The sequence below is a fragment of the Glycine soja genome, chromosome 9, assembly GCF_004193775.1.
Source record: "Glycine soja cultivar W05 chromosome 9, ASM419377v2, whole genome shotgun sequence".
NCBI classification, from domain to species: domain Eukaryota; kingdom Viridiplantae; phylum Streptophyta; class Magnoliopsida; order Fabales; family Fabaceae; genus Glycine; species Glycine soja.
Window position 1 is genome coordinate 30,183,563 of NC_041010.1, and position 25,709 is coordinate 30,209,271.

Below are 25,709 nucleotides of genomic sequence, written 5' to 3' on the forward strand. Positions count from 1 at the left end.
CGTAAGCCTGCTTCCTTTTGATTTTCGGCACATCTCGGGACTTCACATATTGTGCAACAAAGGGTGCCAAGTATCTCGAAGCGGCCAATCAAAGGTTGTATATCATCAAATAATAATCCCCAGACGAAATTAGGGTATGACAGGGGGAAACCTGGCCATGTAGGAATGGCAGTCACAACATGGGTTTCTTCTTCATTCTCACCCTCTTTATTTGCCCCATTTTTCTCATTCGTCCAAGCAGGATGATTAAATTTTCCTCTTTTCAGACCCACTTCGATCCTTTCGCTGGCAAAGACCAAATCTGTAAAACTTGAAGATGTGTAACCCACCATTTTTCATAGTAGAGCACCGGTTACGTGTCTACTATCATTGTGATAATCTCTTTCTCTGTTATTGGGGGCGCTACTTGAGCTGCCAGGTCTCTCCATCTTTGGGCGTGTTCTTTGAAAGATTCGTGCCACTTTTTGCACATGTTCTATAGTTGCATCCTATCCGGAGCCATATCAGAATTGTACTAACACTGCCTAACGAAGGCAACCATTAGGTCCTTCCAAGAATGGAATCAGGAAGGTTCCTAAGTTAGTATACCAGGTGACAGTTGTCCCAGTAAGACTTTCTTGGGAAAAATGTATCAGCAGCTTCTCATCTTTTGCGTATGCCCCCATCTTTCGACAACACATCTTTAGATGGTTCTTAGGGCAAGTAGTCCCCTTGTACTTGTCAAAGTCCGACACCTTGAACTTGGGAATGACCATGTTTGGGTACTAGGAACAACTCTTCTAGGCTAGCAAAGGCATAATCTTCGCCTCTTTCAATGGACCTGAGCCTTTCCTCTAGATGATCCAACTTTCCCATTTCTGCCATAGCATGAGGGTTTTAACCCGGTGTAGAATGCAAAGGGTGTGGTTGTGGGTGATACTGAGGGCCCTCCAAAATGTTTTGCAGGAGTACACCTACCAACTGCTTACCCTTCAGTGGCATATCCGAGGCAAGGCTCGAAGTCGGCTAGATTGTGGTGGGGCATTCCATGTGTTTCCCGCATGGGTTGAGAGACATGTGCATGGTCAGATTGAGGTTGTTGGCTTTCAATGAGTATGGGAGCGGAGTTATTGACATCCTTCTAGGGAGGCAAGCTATATGGCGGGAAGGTGTACTTATTTTGAATTTGCACATCATGGGGCCGTCCGTACTTCCCAAATCTTTGCCCACCATATCTGAGGTTGGATGATTCATTTGGTTTGAGATCAGATGGGGGCATCGGGTTCACCTTAGCAACAGCGCTGGTAGCGGCAACTGCAACCGTATTGGCTTCCATTATCTTCTTCATGCTCATCATGGCCTCCACCATTGTGGCTATTTGCTCTTTCATGGCCTCCATGTCGGCCTTCATCTGCTCATGTGCCTCCTTTACTTCACCCATTACTCTAGCTCTAGCACAGGTTCGGTAAGGGCATAAAGCGTGCTCTTTTCTTTTTGATAACAATGATTAAGTTCATTTTTATTTTATTTTATTTTAATTTTTATTTATTATTTTATTTTTTTCAAGGAAAGAATGCAATGAGCAATGCAACCCATGAAAAGCATGGATGTATGTGAATGATACACAGTTGAAGTATTGCGAATTTTTACGCAGGACATGGGGTTGAATCAATTTAGATTTTTCAACATGGTCCATGACATCTTGGTCAAGGTGAAACTGGAAGTAACAAGGACATCAACAGTCCTAAATGTGTTTGGCAGTAGATGAAGCAGTGATGTAACTCGATTCATCTGTGGCCCCAATTTTTGCAAGATGGTTACTTCCATACTTCAACTTGACTTGATGAACTTTTTTCGAAAAAGCATGAGCTTAGTTCAACCCTATAATCAAAGGAATGGCAATTCTGATCGCCAATACTTCAACGACCTTTCATATGGATGAATGACTCGGGCATACTTTAAGCCATGCATGGAAAATGTAATTATGAAATTGAGATGCACAAAGAAACATCATTTCCTAGTTAACCATGCATTAGGTACCATGTTCACTCATTTTGTTTTTAAGTGAAACAGGTTTATGATCCCAACATGGTTGGCTCATGGTACCGAATATATGCAACTAAGAATGCATCATGAATTTTCATGCTTCCCTTTTTGTTTTTGTTTTGTAGAGGAAAATGCAAGGATCACACATGATCGAACATGAAAACAAAAGGTATGCAGTTTGTAGATCAAGAAGTATGTTGAACGCATATGCATGATGATGCAATGACTCATGCAAAATGTGATGTTGGAATATGATAACGGACAAATGCAGGAATGATATGTTCATTATGATGCCATGAAGAGATGCTTATGCGATGCATGATATGAATGCATGCTAGAGATAAAATGCGGGAGTGTTTTGATTCGCACTGATCTTTGGAGTAAAAACGCGGGATAAACTCATTTTATTCAAAAAGTTATAACTAGTCAAGATCTGAGTGACAATACAAGCTTCCTAGCAGTTTCTAATTATACGGGCCATTAAGTCTATCATATACTGACAATAGCTGAGAAGTCTGTGGATCTCCTCGGGGGCGGAGTAGGTGTCCGCCATCGCTTTGGCCTTGCCTAGCAATCGGGGAAGTTCTTGACTCCCGTTCAAGGTAAGAGCAAATCGGTCCATCCACATTGTTACCTCTTGATGTAACGAGTCGATCACCCTTCCTCTAGCCTTCTTTTCCGCGTACACTTGGGCATACTCGTCCGCCATTTTATGCCCGTGGGCCGTGGCCAGATTCAGCTCTTCTTGGTATTTGCTGACGATAGCTAACATGTTGGTCTCTGTCTCGCATAACCGCTGAGACAAGTTTCTTTTTGACCATGAGCAAACTTTCAACTCATCTTTCAAGATCAAACTGTCTACTCGTGATCGGTCCCTTTCCTCTCTCCGTAGCTTAAGCTCGCTGTTGCTGCCCCACAGAGCCCCTCGGAACTTGTTCCGGCCGTGCTCTTCCCTACGAGCCCTCTTGGTCTCTTGTTCCAAGGCCGTGGTGGTAGCCACATTTACATCTCTCAATTCGGTATTCTCTTTTCGGATTTTCAGAGCTACTGATTTGAACCTTTCTTTAACTGTTTGGGCTTGCTCAAGTTCCGCCCTGAGGGCCTGCACTTCTTCGCCTTCCTCAAGTGCCTCAACTTCCTCTCTTTTAGCGGTTCTCAAACTTGGAAGCCAATCCAAACCTTGCACGTGGGCTTTTAACCACTTACGATAGCCACCGACGGGCCCATTGTTATTGCCCCTGAGTTCCTTGTCCTTCTTTTGCAACACCTCTCATGCCTTGCGGACCTTCTGAAGTGTCTCCACGTTGGTCTTATTGAAGCCTCGTGAAATGATAGGTGCGAGCTCATCCTCTAGTGGTGCCCCTCTCATAGGGTAGCCAAGTTGTCTTATAGCAAGAACGGGATTGTAGCTGATGCAACCCCTCATCCCCATCAAGGGAACATTTGGAAATCCTCCACATGAAATAAGAACTCCGGTTCTTCCTTCCTTCCATTGAGGGAACCAGTTGACAGATGCTCCTTCTTTGCTCGCTAAGAGTTGGTCCCAATTTTCCCCTCCTTTCTTTGTGCATGAACAGTGGCTTTCTAGCGGGCAAGCATGTCTCACCTCTTGGCGAAAAAGGTGCGAAACTAACCATACATAAAGAGCTGGAGTACAGCAAACAATCCTTGTATTTCTCTTTTCACATCTTCGGTCGTAGGTGTCATATAAGTCGGCTAGCATAGCGACAACCGGGCTTTCCTTGTGGTTATGATAGGCAAGAAAAGCGTCGATCGCTGCCAGGTCCACCAACCCATCCACATTCGGAAAGAGGACTCCTCCAAAAATCAACAGTGTGACAATATCTATGAACGGGGCCCACTCGCCTTTATCTGCCAAGATTCTTTCTTTTGCCTCCAAATATTTTCTCGGTATTCCAACCATCCCATTTTCAACTTGCTTTCTGTGGTCTAATTCCTGCGCCGAGATTTGGACTATCTTAGAAATTCTAGCTAATGAGGGATAGGACCCTGAGAAGAGGTATGGTCTCCTTCCCCCTAGAGGACATCCTAGGATCTCTTCAAATTCTTCTACCATGGGTGATAGCTGGAAGTCCCCAAAGGTGAGGCACCTCAACGGCTGATCATAATACTAGGTGAGGGAGGCAGTGGCCTCTGTGGAGACTTCTACCATGGCTAGGTCCCAGATTTTACCGTAAGCTTTGCGAAAAGCTTGCCGCTGGGGCTGACCCATCAACTGCTCTAACTCTTTTAGACTGGTGATCCCTAGGCTCTTGACCTTGACTTGATAGAACCTCTTTTTAAGTGAAGGCATTTGACTTGATCCCATGTTTTACTAAAGTGAACAAAAATCGGTGCGAATCAAAACTCCGACATCTATCATGGGTGGAATGGATGAATGCATGAAGAAATGCATGACACAGATGCAATTTATGAATACGGGAGCCCGGGAAATTGTCTCTGTATTTAAGAAGGTGGCACGGACCCTCCGTTGGTTTGCCAAAGAGAGGGGATCAAAACAGAATCCGTGCGTGATGCATATGCGAAAGGCGCAACACGAGAGTGTACAGTATGACAATATTCACAAAATATAAGCAAAAAGGTACATGACACTTATGCATGGCAGTGTGAAAAAATGGCACGCAGCGTATCCGCTTCGTGCCCCTATTCAAGGGACCTATATGGGAGAGAGCTAAAAAGGTTTTTAGTGATAATCCCCAAGGTGGTCATATTTCTCTTGATGGTCTCTAGAGGTATCATCCTCTTTGAAGAACATATTGCAGCAGTAGGGACTACTAGCAACAATATGTTATCAAAGAGAAAAACTCTAGATGAGGGTTCACTGTAATCAAGCAAGTCGGAGACCTAGCATGATCACAGATTCACCTCCACTCTTTATGTTCCCACGAACCCGGGTATAGGGCCCTTTTTCAAATCACCGTGTGTGCAAATAGTATTGGTGTTTGTGTGCATCAAATGAAAATATTTACCTCATGCATACATTTTAAAACACACTAAAAGCATCAAAGAGTTATATACACAAGAACATAAGGAAAATAGAGGGAAAGCAACAAAGGAGGATGTTATGATAAAACATTGCACAAGATTAAATGGCCTAACTCTCAAAAAATAGTCCCCAGTGGAGTAGCCAACTATCGCAACCTACCCTTTGGCGGGAGGGCGACCCGTGACTCACGGGTGCGTCTTCCAAGAAAGGAAAATGTGCGGAGTCGCCACCAACGTTTATTTGAGGAAAACATCAGAAAAACCGGAAAAGACGTGGTCTACGAACTTTAAGTGAAAGGTTTGGGAGTTGTATTTACGTACGGGGAAGGTATTAGCACCCCACACGTCTGTCACAAGAGACGACAGCCTTTAATCAAATGTGCAAATATGACTTCAATTTATATTCTTTTCCCTTTTACGTTTTTATGTCTTTTTATGCCTTTTTATGTTTTTATCTTTTTGTGATCGACAATGGCGTTTTCCTTTGCTCCTACGTATTCCACAATTGTGATGAGAAAATCAGACATACGTAGTTCTTTTGTGAACAAAGCATTTTGGTTAAGTTATTTTTTATCCTTTTTTGCAAGATATGTTTTTATTGAATGAAAGGTCATTTAAGGCGTTGGACCATTAGACAATCTTTCGATTCTTTTGAAAAGTGAGAAAACATTAAGGCATTGAACCATTAATGATTTCTTTATTTTTGAAAGAGGTAACAAAGTTACATATTGATTTTAGGCTTTTTAGAAATCTACACTTAACCAATAAAAGCAGAAAATACCATTTCAAGGCATTGGACCTTTGAAAATGGCTTTTTTAGGCGATGACAAAAGTTTGGTTTATGAATTGATTTTAGCCTTAGTTTCACTTTGGTTATTAGTCGATTCGATTTAAGAAAGAGAAATCCCAAAGAAAAACGTCTGATTGATTTTTTTGATTTATTTTACTAAAAGATATTTTTTATTATTATATTATTATTTTACTTCTTTTTGGTTTCCAACGTGGTTACAGCATGACCGAACGGTCGGATTTCGTTTTAACAGAAATTAACGGATGTTACAATTCAAATGATCGGTGGAAATTTATTTTATTTTTTGATTAGGCGAGAAAATGACTTAAGTAAATGACTAAAGCACGTCAAAAGGGGGGAGGGTACGGAAAGTAAATGAAATGAAAATAAAAGCACGCGAAACAAGTGGGGACCACTAAGGGTACATAGAATGAATTGAAAAGTTCGATTTCGGGAACTTACCGGTTGAAGACCGAAGAACGACGAAGAACGAATGAAGAACGTCGAAGAACGATTGAAAATCTTCGCGAAATCACCCACGGAAACGTTACGAAAGCGCCTCAGCTTGGATTTTCTTCACGGAAACAATTTTTCTCACTAATTTTAAGTGAATCCCAGATACCGGGAGGGTTGAACATTTTTGTTCTTCCCTCCTTCCCCTATTTATAGGAAAAGGAAGGAGATGCTTGCCACCCAGCTCGCCCAGGCGAGCTAGGTTGCTTCCTCCAGAAGCAACCGCCTTCTGGAGGAACATCCTGGAAGGCCCAAGTGGGTCTGGTTGCTATTTGAACCCCTAATTTTACTAAATACACCCCTGCCTTTTTTTGGTGATTCTTTTTCCGTAAAGTTACGAAAACTTACGAATTTCGTAACGATACTTGTTTTCTTTCCGTAATGTTGCGGAACTTTATGGATTACGTAATCATCCCTTTTTTTTGCCTTCCGGAACGTTACGGAACTTTACGGATTGCGCACTAACACTTCCTTTTAATTTCCGGCATGTCACGGAACTTCACGGATTGTGCTACAACGCTTTTCTTTTGGCTTCCGACATGTCTCGGAACTTCACAAATTGCCTAACGATGGGTGCCAAATACCTCGAAGTGGTCAAACGAGGGTCGCATCCCAACAACGGATGGTCCCGGACGAAATTAGGGTATGACACATGGGTATTCTATGTTTTCTCTGATGGTATAGGCATGGAACCAATCAAAGAAAAGGATGTTGATCTTAACTCTTTCGACAAAGTCATAAAACTTGTCTTGGATTTGTTTTCTATTTGAACCCTTAAAATGTTGGAAAAACCATCTCCTTTGAGGTTCATTTTCTGGAGAATAAAAATTTTTCCTAAGGGTATCCTTATCAATGCTAAATTTTTCAGATAACATCATAAGGTTCATGCATAGAAGAGTATGTTGGAGATTGGATCGACTTTTGGTCATCCTCTTGTTCTTGGTTGTATGTAGTTCTAGGTATACTAGAAGTTGTATCTAATCCTTGGAGGTTTATACTAGTAAACTAGTTTTGTGACACAGATCTAGTTAATCCTACTGGGATTGATCGGGTTCTCACCGAAAAGGACCTTCTTGCCAATTCATATTCGGATCTTGATGAAAAATTTTCTCCTATTAAAGGTTATTTCTACCTTACCGGAGTTATCTTTCTTAATATGTTCTATAGTTGGAGCGGGTTAAGGGATTGACGGTGTGGCCTTGTACATGACCCATTTTTCAGGAAGAGTATCCTCATCCTATTTCATGGTTCTTGGGAGAGAAACATTGGCCTTTGTCATATCAGTGATAAACAAAGTCGTCTCTCCTCTTTGTGGTTTTAGAAGGACTCGTGATGCATAAGTGTTCATGACCTTGTACTGAATCCTATATATTAATGTTGCTGGGATTGATCCTTCTTTCATGTCAAGTCCATGAAAGTGGATGTTTAGGAACAGAGAGTCAAGAATGTTTCTATCCATCATATTCACTTTTTTGTTTGGGTAATAATTGAAATAGACTAGACCTTGTCCTAAGCTTGTTTCTACCATTCCTATTAAGGAATCTTCGAATTTGTTGTGCCTAATATCTTTAAGACACATTAATATTGCGACATCTATGCCCATATCAATTAAAGGTTTGATAGCTACTTGTACACATCCTATGTGTAGGTACTTGTATTTTCGACTGTGTTCATAAATTGAGTCTTTTGAAAGTAGATGAAATTCTTCCCCTATGTCTTGACCTAGAGGAATATTATTTCTACGATTTTAATTATATAATCAAAATTATTTTTGCCTTTGATTATCTCAGGAACATACAGTGTGTCTTGAGGGATTTCTGGAATACTCCAATCATCCATATTTTGATTTATTTCTTCGAATCAGACCTCCTCATCGAAGAGATTGTGTTTTGGGGCAACCTCGTGGGTCTGGTTTTCTTGCTCATTGAGCAAATTTAAGTGTCTAGAAGAACTATTTGAGGATGATGAAGATGAATTAGAGCGAAAGGAAATATAGGAAAAAGAACATAAAAGACATGACATAATAGATTCATCCTCTAGTATCTTCGCCTTCATTTGGTTCCATAAAAATGTTTCCATAAGGTTATATGTTACTAAGTTTCTTGGATCTGAAAATTAAAATTTTTAACTCTTTTTTTATCAGTACGGTTTGAACATTACCCCTATAGCCACCAATGTATTATGTCTCAATATTTTATTTGAACGATACACCTTAGCCTTACTGCCCTTCATCATTCACGGGTCTTACTGCTACCGTACTATTCAACTAAAATATTAGACTGTTGTATTTCCAAGAATAATATTCAAACACGTATTATTTAAATTAAGAGCACTATACGTGAACAAAAATAGTTACTGTACACAGCTTCAGATCCATGAAATCAGTTAACATACATCCTTACGGACAATACTCCAACTTCCCCATCAGGCTCTGATACCAAAGCTCAACGAAAAGAGTCAGATTTTGGTTTTTAGAGAGAAGCTTAGCTAGGAAACAATCTTTGTAAGCTTTTCTTTCCATTTTAATAAACTCAAAGTTTTATTCTCATATCTCTTCTCCCTCTTGACTGATCTTGTGCAACTCTGCCGCCATTTCGGTTTCTTCTCTTCCCTCCCCTTACCGATCCTGTGAGGCTCTGCCGCCGCTTCAGTTTCTTTTATGTTGCTTTCTTTTTTATTTGTTTTACAGTTTTCCTTTGATATTATATTTTCCTTTTAACTCTTGATCTTACTATATATTATTTCATCATGGATTCTTACTTCCTATTTGTCTGCTTAATCTCTTTTTGCTGATATATTCAAATCTAGCTAATAGAGAAAAACAATACCAATCGGATTCAGAATTCAGGGAATCCCCATTTTCTCCCAGCCTTCTTTTCTGACCTTGAATTCTATCAAGCTAGGTTCTTGATTTCTAACCGGTGTTTTGCTTGTCGAAGAGGTTTTAAGAATGTTTTGAACCCTATATTAAGGAAAATAATTTGGGTGATGGATTCTGGGAGAGATCGATTTCTAATTAGGATGATTAAACATTCTTGTATTATTCACCCAGCTGTTCATATATATAGAAGCATAAGCCAAACACAAGTGATTCTATTAGGATGACCAAATATTCACGAGTTATTCCTTTAGCAGTTGGTATAAATTGAGATTTGAGGCATAAGCTTGTTCTTCAACCTGAAATGTTTCTATATTTTCTCTCTCTAACTCTTCCAAACTTCTCTTTTTATCTAATTAAAAGTAAAAACAAGAAATGAAAAAAAAAATATTTTCTTAAAGTAAACAGACCCTTAAATTTAATTTGTTCAAAAAAATTTTGGCTAACCTTTCACAATACAATGGTAGGAAAAAAACAATTCATTGAATTCAATAATGGCATGGAGCAAGATCATCACTTTCTCAAGGCAAGAGCATTATTCTATACTGTATAGGAGTTCATGCGAACAAACAACAGAAGGAAATTTCCAAGACAACAAGGGCATGCTTTCAATAGAAAATCTAGTGATTTTCAGCTAAAAAGCCTTTACCTCAGTACTTTGTTAATATCCTCTTCCTCATCTACGTGTAGTATTGCATCAATTAGGTTCCCACGTTTCAATTAACTCAGTGTAAGTCGGCCATTTCCTGATCTATTCATGTAGTAAAATATTTTGTGTATGACAATCTCAGCTGTTTAAGAACAAAACACTTAGCAATGAGAAATAAGCTGATAACTTTTTTTGATAACAAATGTATACATTCAATAAATACAAGAATATGTTATAAAAACAAATTCTTAAGTTGAACCTCAGTAAGATGAAAGCTCCAGATACATTACATGTCTAATATGGAAATTCAATTGTGCTAATTATATTACAATGAAGAAAATTTATTGATGCCACATGACCGAACTAGTTAAATTTGTTTCTAGTCCTCACAAATAGAACAATGTGCCTTTTTAGTCTCTTGAAAGTAAATTGTCTTTGGGTCCCATATTTATATTTATGAAAACGTGTCCCGTGATCTTTATTTCATAATCACAAGTGACCAAAATCAGACATTTTTTTTTTGTGAAGAACAAAGATCACAACTAACATAATTTCATAAATAAAAGACTAAAATATAGTTATTTATTTTTTAAGAACTAAAAATAAACATTATTCTGTTTGAAGAGAATGAAAACATTAAGTAAAAAAAACTGAATAAAAGTGATTTTTTTTTTAGAATACATGGTGCATGTCTAGTAACACTTATTTTAAGGGAAAAAATGATTTTTTTAAAACAAATAAACTAAAAAAAAGTGTTGAATTTTAATCAATTTATAATTTGTTATATACATATATGTTTTATTATAATCTCATTTTGTTTTATTTCAAAAAAATAATTGTAACTTCATGCTTAACCCTAAAAGTGTAATCTCATTTTAGAGGGCTCAATCACTCGCTAACTGTCGAGCCACTTTATGACAATACTATAAAAGGTGCCAGCAAGAGTCCAAAGTCGTTAAGAAAAAACTAAAGATGTTTGAAATATGTTCACAATATCGTGAGACCACGAATCAAAACGAATAGAGTTATTTGCCCAAACAAAACGATTTTTACAAGTGTATTTATCAGAAAAAATTTCCATTTAAGGAATTAGCGTTGGATTGGCGTACCTCAGTAACATTTATCCGCTTTACGCGGCTCAATAAGAACATAAAGTGGCTTTCCAATACACCTGCACTACCCCTAAAATGAATAGAAGGCTTAATTTAATTTACATAATTTCAAGAAAGTAAAAAAAAAAATTAACGAAAGGGGAGAAATTATTTTATAAATATTGTTATTAGAGATCATCTAAATTTTGGGATTAGTTTATGATCACGAGTGACCAGTGACCAGTTTATATAATAATTATATAAATATTTTTAACTTTTGGATTTTACCTTGAACAACATAGAAATTTCTGAGAGACTAAGTAGCAAAACAAGCTAACTTAAAAAAGCTAATAAGTGATTATTACCTTGACATCAGGCACACCAATGACACAAGCACATTCCACCACTTCAGCACCAACACGTTCTACAAAACAAGTTGCAAGAAACCAAATATGTATAGCAAAGTTGCGAACACATTCATTGAACAATCACAAGTGAAATAAAAGAAGGAAATAATATAGACAAAAAGTAACACCCCCACCCCAAAAAGAGGCTGAAAAATAAAAATAAAATCAGCTAGAAGTTTTACTCTTGCTGACAGAGTTCCATCTGTGGCCACCAAGTCATCAATGATTATGGCCCGTTCACCGGGTTGGACAGAACCAACATGCAACTCCAAGCAAGCAGTTCCATATTCTAGAGCATATTTTTGTGAAATTACTTCACCTAAACATAAAACCATATCAGGGTTAATTTAGGAAAAAATGTGGAAGGCCCAACAAAAGGCTGAAGTAAAGGTCCAAAATTATATAATAAAAAAATTCATTTGAAATTAAAAGTAAGGTTTTCTTTCTCCAGCTAAAAGCCATTTAGGGTGTGATTAAGCATTTATAATGTGCCAGTAAGTATAAGGGGAAGGGGACTTGGATTGAAATCTGATTTATAGGTAAGTTTGATTTGATTCCATTCACACGAAACAGATGAGTATAAAGTTAATTTAATTTGGATGAACCAATATGAATTATGAAATTGTTACAAAATGAGAATCTTATAGGTTTGAAGTTAGGCTTTCACTTTCTCTCTCAAAAAAACTGTTAGGCTTTAACTACTCATTCAGTGTGCATTTACAAGGCAATTTAAACACACCATGACAATAATTATTACCTAGTTCTGATAACTGATTTTCAACTCGCATTTCATGTTGTTTGCATTTACTAGGCAATTTAAACACACCACGACACTAACTAATGATCACTAACTAATCATCACAAATAACTCTAGTCAGATGCATGTGCTTTAATTTATTACTTAAAATTAGTTGAAAATGAACAATTCTAATTTTGAACAAGCACCTCAAGATGAATTGTTGTAAAATTCCTACTATAAAGCATACCCTTTATCCAATTTGGGCCTCTACTAATTAGTAGGATAAAAATAAATATGGAAGAAAGATGCTGAAAAAGACACATTTATCCCTACCTCATGCAACTGTAATTCATGCAATATTGATCAGCATGCACAGGATAGAAGTAAGCTCTTTTGGAAGCCAAACCTAAGCAGGTAGATGCAGATCGAGGACAGGGTTTCATCATCTACAAAAGAGAAACTTAGTAAATAGTGATGGAACCTTTTTTTAATTTGCAGCAAGAAAGACAACAAAATATTCCAAACAATATTATAGAAAAAGGACAAAATTAAAATAACACTCTTCTGATATATATTCCCTGCATGGACACAAAAAGAGCTTAATGATTTCAGTCTGATGTCACACCCCATCCTTGTCCACAAAGACAACGAGCTTCATTGATTACTGGCAAGCATTTTCACAATTAAAACAGGCTAACTAGTGTGGATTATTGCACACAAAATCATCCATAAGGAAAAATTGTGAAGGGGGCCAGTAATGATACATTTTCTTTTTCTTCCTGCATCATGACCATCATAATCCGTAGACATAATTTATACTAAAAAAAATCATATTTGGTCATCCTTTACATAATCTGTGGAAGCATATACACACCTAAAAAAGTCACAACTTTTCAGGAGTAAACTACGCAATATTTTCAGAACTGAACCAACAAAGAATGATTAAAACAAGTTTTAAGGTTCAACCTTACACATATCAAGACCAAATCGTATAGATCTGTTAAATGTAGATAATAAAATCCTCCTTTCACTTAATTTGATTTATCACGTTAACAAGTATGCTAAAAGTATATATTGCACTAATACTAGAATTTCTAACATGCATTAGGCCTACATTGAACAAGTGAAAGGGGAAGTGGTAATACCTTATTGTTATATAATAATAGCCAAACTCTTAAAGCATTACAAGTTCCTAAATATCAAAAACTGGACAAATTAAGAAGGGGAATGTCACGTTTGGTCCTAAATTGTGAACAAGTAATCACTAATAAAACAATGGTTTTAATGTAGAGAAAATTGGAGAAGTTCAACTGTCTCAACCGTGACAATTTCACACAGCTTAACTGGTTCAAGATCAGATTTAAATAATTGTAATATGCTAAGAAATATTGAAAAAGGGAAAGGTAATGCAAAATCCAAGTAACATGATTTATATAAAAATTTTGACCACCTGAAATCCTCTGAAGTGTCCTCCAGGAAGGATCCATTCTTTAGCAAATTGAATCAATGTGAAATGTACACTCTCCTACACAATCAGCCACTACTTTCAAAGTCAGAGTAACAGACAAAGATAATTAATACATGAAACCTCCGACTCTGTCTCAGCCCTAATAGACTCCTCCTCAACAAGAACGAGGAGCCTCTTGATCTCCTCTGCCCTGGCCGCTGCATCGACACCAAAAAAGAAGAACATAAGAGGAACAAAAATTTAGAATTTTTGAACAAAAAAAAGAGGCACTTTGATTGAAATTTTAGAATTTATAAACAAAAAATGAAAGAGGAACAAAAGAAGAAGAAATATTGACGGCGGTGGATGATGGCAGCTCATAGTGGCCAAAAAATCACCTCACAGCGGCAGAGACTAAAATTAGAGGGGTTTTGTTGTGGACATGGAGAGGAGGCGATTGATGGTGGTCGTTTCTTGGTTCATGATTGGCCAGAAAAAGAAAGGGAAAAAATGTTAGGGTTTATGAAAGATCATAAAGAGTGAACGAAAGGATGCTTCTGAACATCATTGTTGTTGTTGTTACAAGCATTTTGATGTCGTAGCCCTCGGAGACGACGGCGGTGGAGAAGAAGTAGCAGAGAGTGAGAAATGAGAGAGGAGAGGGAGGAATAAAAATTAAAAACACAAACTTCTAAGACGATTTTATGAAAACCGTCTTATAATGACAACCATTCTAAGACAGTTTTAGCAAAAAAATTAAAAAGTTATTATGAAAAGTCACATCCCTTCATAAGTTTGTGAAAAGTCACCAAGGGCCTATAAATATGTGACTTATCTATGAAAGTTTTGAGAGTTTTTCAGAACCTTATTGTCTTATCCTCTCAAAAACAAATCATTGGCAAAACACTTGCAAATCAATTAAGGATTCTTCTAATAACTTCATCTTGTATCTTCTTCTCTAAACGAGAAAAACATTTGTACTTTCTTTAATGACTTATTGAGATCAAGAGGTTGTTTGTCTCATGAATTATGAGTTTCCTGAACACAAGAGAAAGGGATCCCTCAGGTGTTCAGAAGTTGTAAAAAGAATTTTTACAAAGTTAGTGGAAATCTCAAGTGGGTTGCTTGAGGACTGGACGTAGGCAATTTAAATTTTTTCCACAATATATAATGGAATATTTACAATGAATTATAAGAAAAATGAAAGTCAATGCATAAAATCATTTGTAACCTAATCTAAATTAACATAATAACTACTATACAATTATAAAATTACATAAACTCCTAGTGTTTGATTTTTAACTTTCAAATAATATCTTACCCACTGAATGAGAATTGCCTTCATTCTCTCTGGTTCTAATTATCTTTGATCAACAAAAATATTGCATGATATAATAAAACATAAGTTAATAAATGAGTCAAAATAATAACAATTGTAAGAAATTGAATTAGTTTTGAAGTAAACAATTACCATTTCCCAGTTATCCTTGAAACCTCCTAGGACTATTGTTGACATCCAATGCATCATGTAGTACCCGCACTCGATGCTTCCTTTTTGCTTATTACACTAAATTGAATAGGATATTTAGATATTCAAAGTTAACTGAAGCGTAATAAAATTTAATTTTTAAGGCATGAAACAATATTTAAATGACTTACTTTAACTACAATCCATGTAGCAGTAGCCTTGGATTTACTTCCTTGACTGTCATTGAATCCCTTCAAAGCACTGATTAAGAGAAACATGCATGTGTATTATACAATAAAAATATTGATGTCAAATTTTAATCATAAAGTAAATGTATTACAAAATGCAATTGACCAGTTAATAATTTCTTTCAAGTAGTTGTCAAACATATTGTGCAAGGAACAAAACCAGATGACAACATTGTCCTTAGGCAAAATGACAACTATTTGCCAATGTGCACGACATTGGAGAACTTTAAGTTATTATAAAGCATGCATGATTTAAATTGATTTGTTGAGTTTAGCTTACCCATTCAAGTAGGCTCCTAGGTATACATCTCTCTATGAATTCTCCATCCATTTCTAAATATAATCTTCTAATTCAAATTGTGTTTGCCTAAATCTTTGTATAGATTATGGCTCGAGGAACCCATACATATCGACATTCCTTGCTCGATAGTTGTCTCAGTTGTATGAATATAAAACAATTAGTTAAGTAATATACAATAAGGTAAAGTGATTTATAGAATCCACAATTGTATAACAGAGATGCTCAGACATTGACCATCATGAGCTATTTCTGAAAGATCTTCATGTTTTATGTAAAATGGGAAGTTATCATTATACACTTCAAACACACTAGCATCCCACGGAACCTGCAATGGCTTGAGGAAAAGTTGCAGAATGGTCAATGTCATGAGGTACAAGGGATCGATGTCAGGATCTAGCATATCTATAGGTTTCGTCAGTCCCTCAACAACATGTTTATCCTACATGTTCTGAAAAAGGCTTTACAAAATGTGTAGGCCAAGCAATAAAGGTGTTAAGTGTTTGTCCCACTAACTGAACCTATCGAGTAGGTACAGGAATGCGAGCATTAACATCTCGGACTTCCTCAACACTAACCATCACTTGATCATTGCCGAAAGGAACATTGTGGACAGTCGTTGACCCCTCATAAACTCTTCCAAGAGCAACCAGTCGGGGAGGAGTGTCATTGACATACAAATCACATTTGTTTGAGTCTCCCGTTTCTGTGTCCTACCCCAAGGGATTGACACAACTTTCCTTTGCATCTACGATTACATCTGATTGAAGGACATTATTAATTGTTGAGTCACTTTTTTGTGTGATTGACTCCTCCCATTGGTCTCTGGTCAACAAATGGCAATTGCCAGTACATCCTAATGTTCATGGGCGACAAAGCTTCCCTGTGAGGCTTGCTCCTCCAAGGAATCCTATAGTCAACAAAAAAAAACAAAATTGGTTTACTCATCCAACAATTATTACAAAAAATAATCACTGACAAATGAAAAGTGACTTACACTCTTGTCTACGATTTCCTTTGCAGCTTCAGACGTCATTTGACCATTTTTCTTCATGTGGGCCATCTTCCACTTCACATGTCGTCTAATGGGAGATTGAGGATCAACGACTATGTCAGTGCTCCTAGATTGGGCTGCTTCCTCCAATCGTTTCCCCTTCACGTGTCATCTTATGGGAGATGGAAAATCATAACCCACTCGAGACAACACGTGAGGGGTAGTAGTTTGTTTCTGAATGGCCTGTGCCTTCTTTCGAACATCCTGTGACAATAACACATAATGATAACTTATTATAGTTGACAATAATACCTAAATATGGAGTTTTTTTCTTTGTCCTCAAATTGGATGATTCATGGATATCAAATTCAGCCTGCGATACAATAAATACATTTTGTAGTTAGTAAATTACAAAGTAGGATTTTTAGTACAACATATTACAACAAACATTCAACATTTAATTTAAATACTTGAATATCTTCCCAGATCATATTCTTTTGAGCAACATGGACTTGTTTCCAATTATCATATGTAACATCCACCTTATCGCGAGTGATAATCCCTAAATATGTTCATAATTTATTTTTGTGGGGACCTTCGGCTTTCCCAGTGACAAGATCAAAATGAAGCACTGGTCTCTTCACCCTAGCTGGTCTAGTAGCCAACAATCTGAGTCATGTTGCTTTTCTAGTCTTCTTTGACGTAGACAGTGAAGAAGGTGCTACTAACTCAGGAGGAGGAGGAGGAAATGAGCTAGGTGGTGTAGCCATGTGCCTGTCAAAAAACAACAACATTAATTAAACAACATATGAAAACTATATTAAGTTGTGTAACTAAAATTAAGAAAGCAAGTAAATATAAAATAAATTACATTATACGATGTTAATTAATTCTCCTTCATCATGATCATTACGATTTATGAGGGTGTTGTCAACTTCTTCTTTTCCATTGATGTTACTCGACATTTGTGTGGAGAAAGAAGTGAGACAAGTTTCAAGGATGCAATCATCATCTTCAATATTAACACCAATTGTTTTTGTGTAGAACCACTGACCATATTTCATCACAATGATCTTGAACATAAAATACCTGTTTAGCTTGTTTAGCCATGATGAAAGACTCATTCTGATAAGTGAGCTTCTTCAGATCAACCAAAGTAAATCCAAAATCATCGGTTTACACACCGATATTGCTATCTACTAACTTACATTTGAAAACACAGACATTGAATTTTACATAATTAACCTCCCAGATTTCTTAAATGACTCCAAAGTAAGGCATTGAAGCTACATGAGGATTGTCATCATGTATAGTAGCAAAGTGTTGAGATTCAGCACTTAGACTTACACCATTGTTTTGCATTATACTCTTGTTGTCTTTTGATTTCGTGTAGAACGAATACTTGTTGATATCGTATCCTTACCAAGTTATAACACTTCTTTTAGGCCCATCTGCTAACTTCCTTAACGTTTCAAATTCATTATGGTCACCAAAAATTATGTCTTTAAATCAATTAAGGAAAGTCTTGTTATGCTCTTTCAACACCCTATTATTGGTCATTTTTGGGTTCCTTTCCTTGACTAAAGCTTCATGGCAAAGTATGTATGGTAGAACTTCATTACTGTTATTTAGTATATACAAATAAGCTTGTTGCAATTCTTCTAGACTTAGAGTGATAACATGCAGTCCTCTTGATCCCTTATCTCTCACTGTCTCGTTATGCCGAGACTCCGAAACCACAACAAGTTTTATCTTTTCCATGTACTCGAAACAAAACTCAGTAGCTTCTTTCGCAATGTACTTTTCAACAATAAATGCTTCAGGACGGTGTAGATTCTTTGTATACCCTTTTAAGATCTTCATGTATCGCTCAACCGGGTACATCCACCGCAAATAAATGGGACCACAACATTTAATTTCCCTCACCAAATGAACAATTAAGTGAACCGTGATGTCGAAAAATGAAGGAGGAAAATACATCTCCAACTGACACAAGATAATAGCAGTCTCATTTTCCAGCTCATTTAACTTAAGAGGATTAATGACTTTGCTACATATGGCATTGAAGAAAAAACACAGGCAAGTTACGGCATGCCTGACTTTCTTAGAAAAAATGTCTCTTATCACCACAACTAACAATTATTGCATCAAGACTATCATGAGACTTAAAGCCAAGTAAATTTAGATCCTTCAACTACCCAAGCCTCTTAATATTTGAAGAGTATTGCTGTGGCACTTTGACACCGCACAGACACTGAAAAAAAATTATCTTTTTCTTTCTGGAAAATATATGACAAGCTGGAGGCAAGTATATTTTCTTACCATCAAACCTTGGATGTAACTGGTCTCGTATACCCATCTCAACTAGATCTTTGTGAGTATTCAAACCATCCTTTGTCTTGCCTTGAATGTTAAGAAACGTGCCGATGACACTATCACAGACATTTTTCTTGACATGCATAACATCAATACAATGTGTGACATCTAGATCAGACCAGTACGGAAGGTCAAACAATATCTACCTCTTCTTCCATATTGTCATACCCTAATTTCGTCCGGGGACCTTTGCTTGATGACATGCAACTTTTGTTTGGTCCTTGTGAGGTGCTTGGCACCCATCATTAGGCAATTTGTGAAGTTCCGGGACATGCCGGAAATCAAAAGAAAATATTGATGCACAATCCGTAAGGTTCCGTGACACACCGGAGATCAAATGGAAGCATCGTTGCACAATTAGTGAGGTTCCGTAACATTCCGTAAGTCAAAAAGGGGATGATTATGTGATCCGCAAGGTTCCGTAACATTACGGAAAGAAAACAAGTATCGTTACGAAATTCGTAAGTTTCAATAACTTTACGAAAAAATAATCACCAAAAAAAGGCAGGGGGTGTATTTAGTAAAAATGGGGGTGCAAATAGCAACCAGGCCCACTTGGGCCCTCCAGAAGATTCCTCCAGAAGGCTGTTGCTTGTTGAGGAAGCAACCCTGCTCGCCTGGGCGAGCTGGGTGGCAAGCTTCTCCCCCAATTTTCTATAAATAGGGGGAGAAGTGAAGTAGAAAAGGGTTCAGCCCCTTAGGCACTTCTCTCTCTTTTGAATTTGCTTAGGAAAATTGTTTCCGTGAAGAAAATCCAAGCTGAGGCACTTCCGTAACGTTTCCGTAACGTTTTCGTGAGTGATTTCGCGAAGGTTTTCGACCGTTCTTCGACGTTCTTCATTCGTTCTACATCGATCTTCAGCCTTCAACGGGTAAGTACCTCAAACCAAGCTTTTCAATTCATTCTATGTACCCGTGGTGGTCCACATTTTGTTTCATGTATTTTTATTCTCGTTTTCATTTACTTTTTATACCCCCTTTTGATGTGCTTAAGCCATTTATTTAAGTCATTTCTCGCTTAATCTAAAAATAAAATAAATTTCCACCGATCGTTTGAATTGTATCATCCGTTAATTTCGGTTAACATGAATTCCGACCGTTCGGTCGTGCCGTAACCACGTTGGAAATCAAAAAAGAGGTAAAATAATAATATAATAATAAAAAAAATATCTTTTAGTAAAGTAAAGCGAAAAAATCAATCGGACGTTTTCTCTTTGGAATTTCTCATTCTTAATTGAATTGACTAATAACTAAAGTGAAACTAAGGCTAAAATCAACTCGCCTAGTCAAGCTCGTCCACAAAAATAGGCTTTTTTGAAAGTTTATCATTTTGGTTTCTTACTAAGTAAAATGGATCATTTTTAAGGTCCAACGCCTTAAAATGATCACCTTTCAAGTAAAAAAGAATCACTTGATTCACGCATAAGAAAGAACTATGTAGGTCTGATTTCCTCATTGCAATTGAGGAATACGTAGGAGCAAAGGGAAACACCCTTGTCGACCACGAAAAGAGAAAAATATAAAAAGGGCATAAAAGATATAAGAACGTAAAGGGAATGTAAAAATCAAAGTCATGTTTGCACATTCGATTAAAGGCTGCCGTCCCTTGTGACGGACGTGTGGGGTGCTAACACCTTCCCCGTGCGTAAATACAACTCCCGAACCTTTCACTTAAAAGTTCGTAGATCGCGTCTTTTCCGGTTTTTCCGACGTTTTCCTCAAATAAACGTTGGTGGCAACTCCGCGCGTATTCCTTTCGTTGAACACGCATCCCGCGAGTCACGCGTCGCCCTCCCGCTGAAGGGTAGGTTGCGACAATTGGCGACTCCGCTGGGGACTAGTTTTTAGAGAGTTAGGCCATTTAAATCTTGTGCAATGTTTTATCGTGACTTTCTCCTTTGTTGGTTTCCCTTTATTTGTCTTATGTTCTTGTGTATATAAACTCTTTGTTGCTTTTAGTGCGTTTTAAAATGTATGCATGAGGTAAATATTTATTTATTTGATGCACACAAATACCAACACTATTTGCACACACTGTGAGTTGAAAAAGGGCCCTATACCCGGGTTCATAGGAACATAAGGGGTGGAGGTGAATCTGTGATCATGCTAGGTCTCCGACTTGCTTGATTATAGTGAACCCTCATCTAGAGTTTTTCTCTTTGAAAACATATTGTTGCTAGTAGTCCCTACTGCTGCTGTATGTTCTTCGAAGGGGATAATACCTCTAGAAACCATCAAGAGAGATATGACTACCTTGGGGGTTATCACTAAATGCCTAGTTAGCTCTCTCCCTTATAGGTCCCTTAAATAGGGGCACGGAGCAAACACGCTGCGTGCCATTTTTCACACTGCCATGCATAAGTATCATATACCCTTTTGCTTATGTTCAGTGAATATTGTCATACTATGCGCCTTTTGCATATGCATCGCATACGGGTTCTGTCTTGATCCCCTCTATAGACAAATCAACGGAGGGTCCAGGTCACCGTTTTAAATACATACGTTGGGGCACTTTGCTACCCCTAGACATTGTGTCTAAGAAGGAGACAATGTCCCGGGCGCCCGCATTCTTAAATTACATCTGTGTCATATGCATTCCTTCATGCATTCATCCATTCCGCCCATGAGATATCGGAGTTTTGATTTGCACCAGCTTTTTGTCTCACTTTAGTAAGCATGGGGACAAATCAAACCAGCAAGAGGTTTTACCAAGTCAAGGTTAAAGGCCTAGATACCTCCAGCATCAAGGAATTAGGGCGGTTGATGGAACCTCTCCAAATGCAAGCCTTCTGCAAGACTTACGGAAAGATCTTAGAGTTGACCATAGCAGAGGTATCCATAGAAGCCATTGCATCACTCACCCAATACTACGACCAGCCTTTGAGATGCTTCACGTTCGGAGACTTCCAATTGGTACCGACCATTGAAGAATTTGAGGAGATTCTAGGATGTCCTCTCGGGGGAAGAAAACCATATCTTTTCTCCGGTTGTCTCCCCTCTTTGAGCAGAATTACAACTGTGGTCAAGGATTCAGCAAGAGGTTTGGACCGCGTAAAACAAACTCGAAACGGCATAGCGGGCCTACCACGGAAGTACCTAGAAGACAAGGCGAGGGATATGGCAAATCAAGAAGATTGGGTCCCGTTTATGGATGTGTTAGCATTGCTAATCTTTGGGGTCGTCCTCTTTCCAAACATAGATGGTTTGGTGGACCTAGCCGCAATCGACGCGTTCCTTGCATACCACCATAGCAAGGAAAGTCCGGTGGTAGCTGTCTTGGCAAATTTATTTGACACATTTGACCGAAGGTGCGAAAAGAGTAGCGCACGGATCATCTATTGCTTGCCCGCTCTCTGTGTTTGGTTGGTTTCACACCTATTCCAGCAAGACACGAGGCATCCATGTCCGCTCCAAAGCCATCGCTCGTGTACTGAAAAGAGAAGAATAGATTGGAACCAGCTTTTGGCTGGGATAGGAGGTAGAACAATCAATTGGTTCCCCCGATGGAAGGAAGGAAAGGAGGGAGTCCTTTTCTCATGTGGAGGGTACCCAAACATTCCGCTGATAGGAACGAGGGGTTGTATTAACTACAATCCCGCGCTCGCTATAAGACAACTAGGGTACCCCATGAGGGGAGCACCGATGGAAGAAAGCATGTCTCCTTTCCTTGTGAGGGATTTCGGCGCGCAAAATTTCAAGGCTATACAAAGAATCCATAAGGCATGGGAAACCCCGTTAAGGAAAGATCAAGAACTTAGGGGCATTCGTAATGGCATCATTGGTGGTTACCATGAATGGCTGAAAGTTCATATACGAGGTTTAGATTGGCTCGCCAAGTTAAAAGTCGTCAGCGAAGAGAGTTTCGAAGCACCGGAAGAGGACGAAGAAGTCCAAGCTCTCAAAAGCGAGTTAGGAAAGGCGAAACTTGCCGAGGAGAAGTTCAAGTTGGCCGCTACACACATCCGAAAGAAGTGTGCCGGATTACGGGAAGAGAATGCAACTACCGCAAGAGCCCTTGAACAAGAGGCCAAGAGGGCTCGCAAGGAAGAGTATGGCCGTAACAAATTTCACGAAGCTCTGTGGGTTAGCAACAGTGAACTCAAGCTGTGAAGGGAAGAGAGGGACCAGTCGCGAGCACATAGCATGGTCTTGAAAGAGGAGTTGGTTGCTTGTTCAAGGTCCAAAAGGAGCTTGTCTCAGCGTTTATGCGAGACGGAGACCAACATGCTAGCTATCATCGCCAAGTACCAAGAAGAGTTAGGTCTAGCCACGGCCCACGAGCATAGGGTCGCAGACGAGTATGCCCAAGTATACGCGGAAAAAAAGGCTAGAGGAAGGGTGATCGACTCTTTACACCAAGAGGCAACCATGTGGATGGATCGGTTTGCTCTTACCTTGAACGGGAGTCAAGAACTTTCCCGATTGTTAGCCAAGGCCAAGGAAATGGTGGACACCTACTCCGCCCCCGAAGAAATTCATGGGCTTCTCGGCTACTGTCAGCATATGATAGACTTAATGGCCCACATAATTAGAAATCGCTAGAAAACTTGTATGGTCTCTCAGACCTTGACTAGATACGACTTTCTGAAATAAAATGAGTTGGTCCCATGTTTCTACTCCAAAAAGCTTGTGCGAGTCAAATCACTCCTGCATTTTATCTCTAGCATGCATTCTTTCTTTCTTTACCCACTCCTCACGTTTGGTTTTTTAGGGAAAAACACCATAACTAAACGTGCCACAAGGCATCCCTATCGCACCAGATCCAAATCTAGAACGATGGGTGATCAAGAGGAGACACAGGAACAGATGAAAGCCGACATGTCGGCTCTGAAAAAACAGATGGCTTCCATGATGGAGGCCATGTTAGGAATGAGGCAGCTCATGGAGAAAAACGTGGCCACCGCTGCCGCTGTCAGTTCGGCTGCCGAAGCAGACCCAACTATCTTGGCAACCGCGCGCCATCCTCCCTCAAACATAGTAGGACAGACACGCTGGGGCACGACGGCAACCCTCATCTGGGATACAACCGAGCGGCTTACCCTTATGGATTGCCGCCCAACTACTCACCACCCGTCTTGCAAGATGATGCGGGCCATATTGCTTCTCCCGTCCTTGAAAGAGAGCCTCCTCAACAGCCCGACGAGGTCCACGAAGACCCTCAAGACTATGCTCGAAGGGATGTCGAGTTCTATCCCCCGATCCCCGAAGGGCCGGCACCCAGCACGTTGCCTCAGCCCAACATCACGACACAACCAATAGTTTTGTCCATGGAAGGACCGCCTCCGGCAACTGAAGAAAGGAGGAAGCTCGATCTCCTCGAGGAGAGATTGAGAGCCATGGAAGGATTTGGGGACTATCTGTTCGCAGACATGATGGATCTTTGCTTAGTACCCGATGTTGTTATCCCCCCGAAGTTCAAAGTACCGGACTTCGACAAGTATAAAGGGACTACTTGTCCCAAGAACCATCTCAAGATGTACTGTCGCAAGATGGGCGCACACTCTAAGGATGAGAAGCTATTAATACACTTTTTTCAAGATAGCTTGGCCGGAGCCGCGGTAGTTTGGTACACTAATTTGGAAGCTTCCCGTATCCGTACTTGGAAGGATCTGATTACTGCCTTCCTAAGGCAATATCAGTATAATTCCGATATGGCTCCCGATCGCACTCAGCTGCAGAATATGTTCAAGAAAGAGGGCAAAACCTTTAAAGAATACGCACAGCGATGGAGAGACCTGGCGGCACAAGTGGCTCCTCCCATGGTTGAGAGACAGATGATCACCATGATGGTAGACACTCTGCCAGTGTTCTACTATGAGAAGCTAATAGGTTACATGCCGTCCAGCTTCGCGGACCTAGTGTTCGCCGGGGAAAGAATCGAGGTAGGGTTGAAAAGAGGAAAGTTCGATTACGTTTCCTCCACGAGTGTGAATGCCAAAAGAATCGGGACAACGGGGGCAAAAAGGAAGGAAGGAGATGCCCATGCCGTCTCTTCAACGCCCGCATGGGTCAAACCCCCGTAGACACCTCATGGTACCCATCAGTACGCGCAACATCACCCGAGCTTCTTGGCTCATACCGGGAACGCCTCTAGTTCAGCACCTGTACAGCCTAAGGCACCCACCCAGAGGGAAGCTCCCCAAGTTCCAACTCTGAACACAACTCGCCCGGCCGGCAATTCCAACGCAACAAGGAACTTCCCTCCGAGGCCATTTCAAGAATTCACCCCACTCCCAATGACGTACGAAGACCTCTTGCCGTCCTTCATCGCCAACCATTTGGCCGTGGTAACTCCCGGAAAGGTCCTCCAACCCCCTTTCCCAAAGTGGTATGACCCTAACGCAACTTGCAAGTACCATGGGGGTGTCCCGGGGCATTCCATTGAAAAATGCTTGGCCTTTAAATACAAGGTCCAACATTTGATAGATGCTGGATGGCTGACTTTCCAAGAGGATCGGCCCAATGTGAAAACCAACCCGCTCGCCAATCATGGAGGGGGAGCGGTTAACGCCGTTGAGTCCGATAGGCCGCGCAGGTCTAAACCTTTAAGGGATGTGGCAACCCCTAGGAGGTTTATCTTTGAGGCCCTACAAAAGGGAGGTGTGATTCCTCATAGTGGGCGTAAGGAGGATTTTTGTTTGCTGCATTCCGGCGAGCGGCATGACATGGAAACGTGTTTGGGAGTAGAGGAATTGTTACAGCGAATGATAGATCAAGGTCGAATGGAAGTTAGCAGTGAAGGAAGAGAGGAGCAACATATATGCATGCAGTCCACGGATA

General features: G+C 39.4%; 1 protein-coding gene and 1 long non-coding RNA gene across 2 annotated transcripts; both read right to left on the bottom strand.

Annotated features, from left to right (window-relative positions):
• Positions 1–9,676: 9,676 nt before the first annotated feature.
• Positions 9,677–11,695, bottom strand: LOC114366912 (adenine phosphoribosyltransferase 1, chloroplastic-like). The gene is made up of 4 exons (XM_028323944.1): positions 11,542–11,695; positions 11,318–11,376; positions 10,971–11,043; positions 9,677–10,003 (listed from the first exon to the last, which is right to left on the bottom strand). Exons 1-4 carry the CDS (start codon positions 11,692–11,694, stop codon positions 9,968–9,970), a joined length of 321 nt encoding a protein of 106 aa, XP_028179745.1. The 5' UTR covers position 11,695; the 3' UTR covers positions 9,677–9,967.
• Positions 11,696–15,723: 4,028 nt separating this feature from the next.
• Positions 15,724–17,321, bottom strand: LOC114425766. The gene is made up of 2 exons (XR_003669280.1): positions 16,557–17,321; positions 15,724–16,469 (listed from the first exon to the last, which is right to left on the bottom strand). It is a non-coding gene; the product is annotated as an uncharacterized LOC114425766 (long non-coding RNA).
• Between the last annotated feature and the right edge of the window lie 8,388 nt (positions 17,322–25,709).

Bases quoted from the DNA above. Each gene is read 5' to 3' on its own strand.
- LOC114366912 (XM_028323944.1), bottom strand. From the start codon at position 11,694: ATGGTTTTATGTTTAGGTGAAGTAATTTCACAAAAATATGCTCTAGAA. The intron at 11,044-11,317 runs GTAATAATCACT...TATTCATTTTAG, and splicing joins TTGGTGTGCCTGATGTCAAG to GGGTAGTGCAGGTGTATTGG. The intron at 10,004-10,970 runs GTACGCCAATCC...GTTCTTAAACAG, and splicing joins AGCGGATAAATGTTACTGAG to CTGAGATTGTCATACACAAA.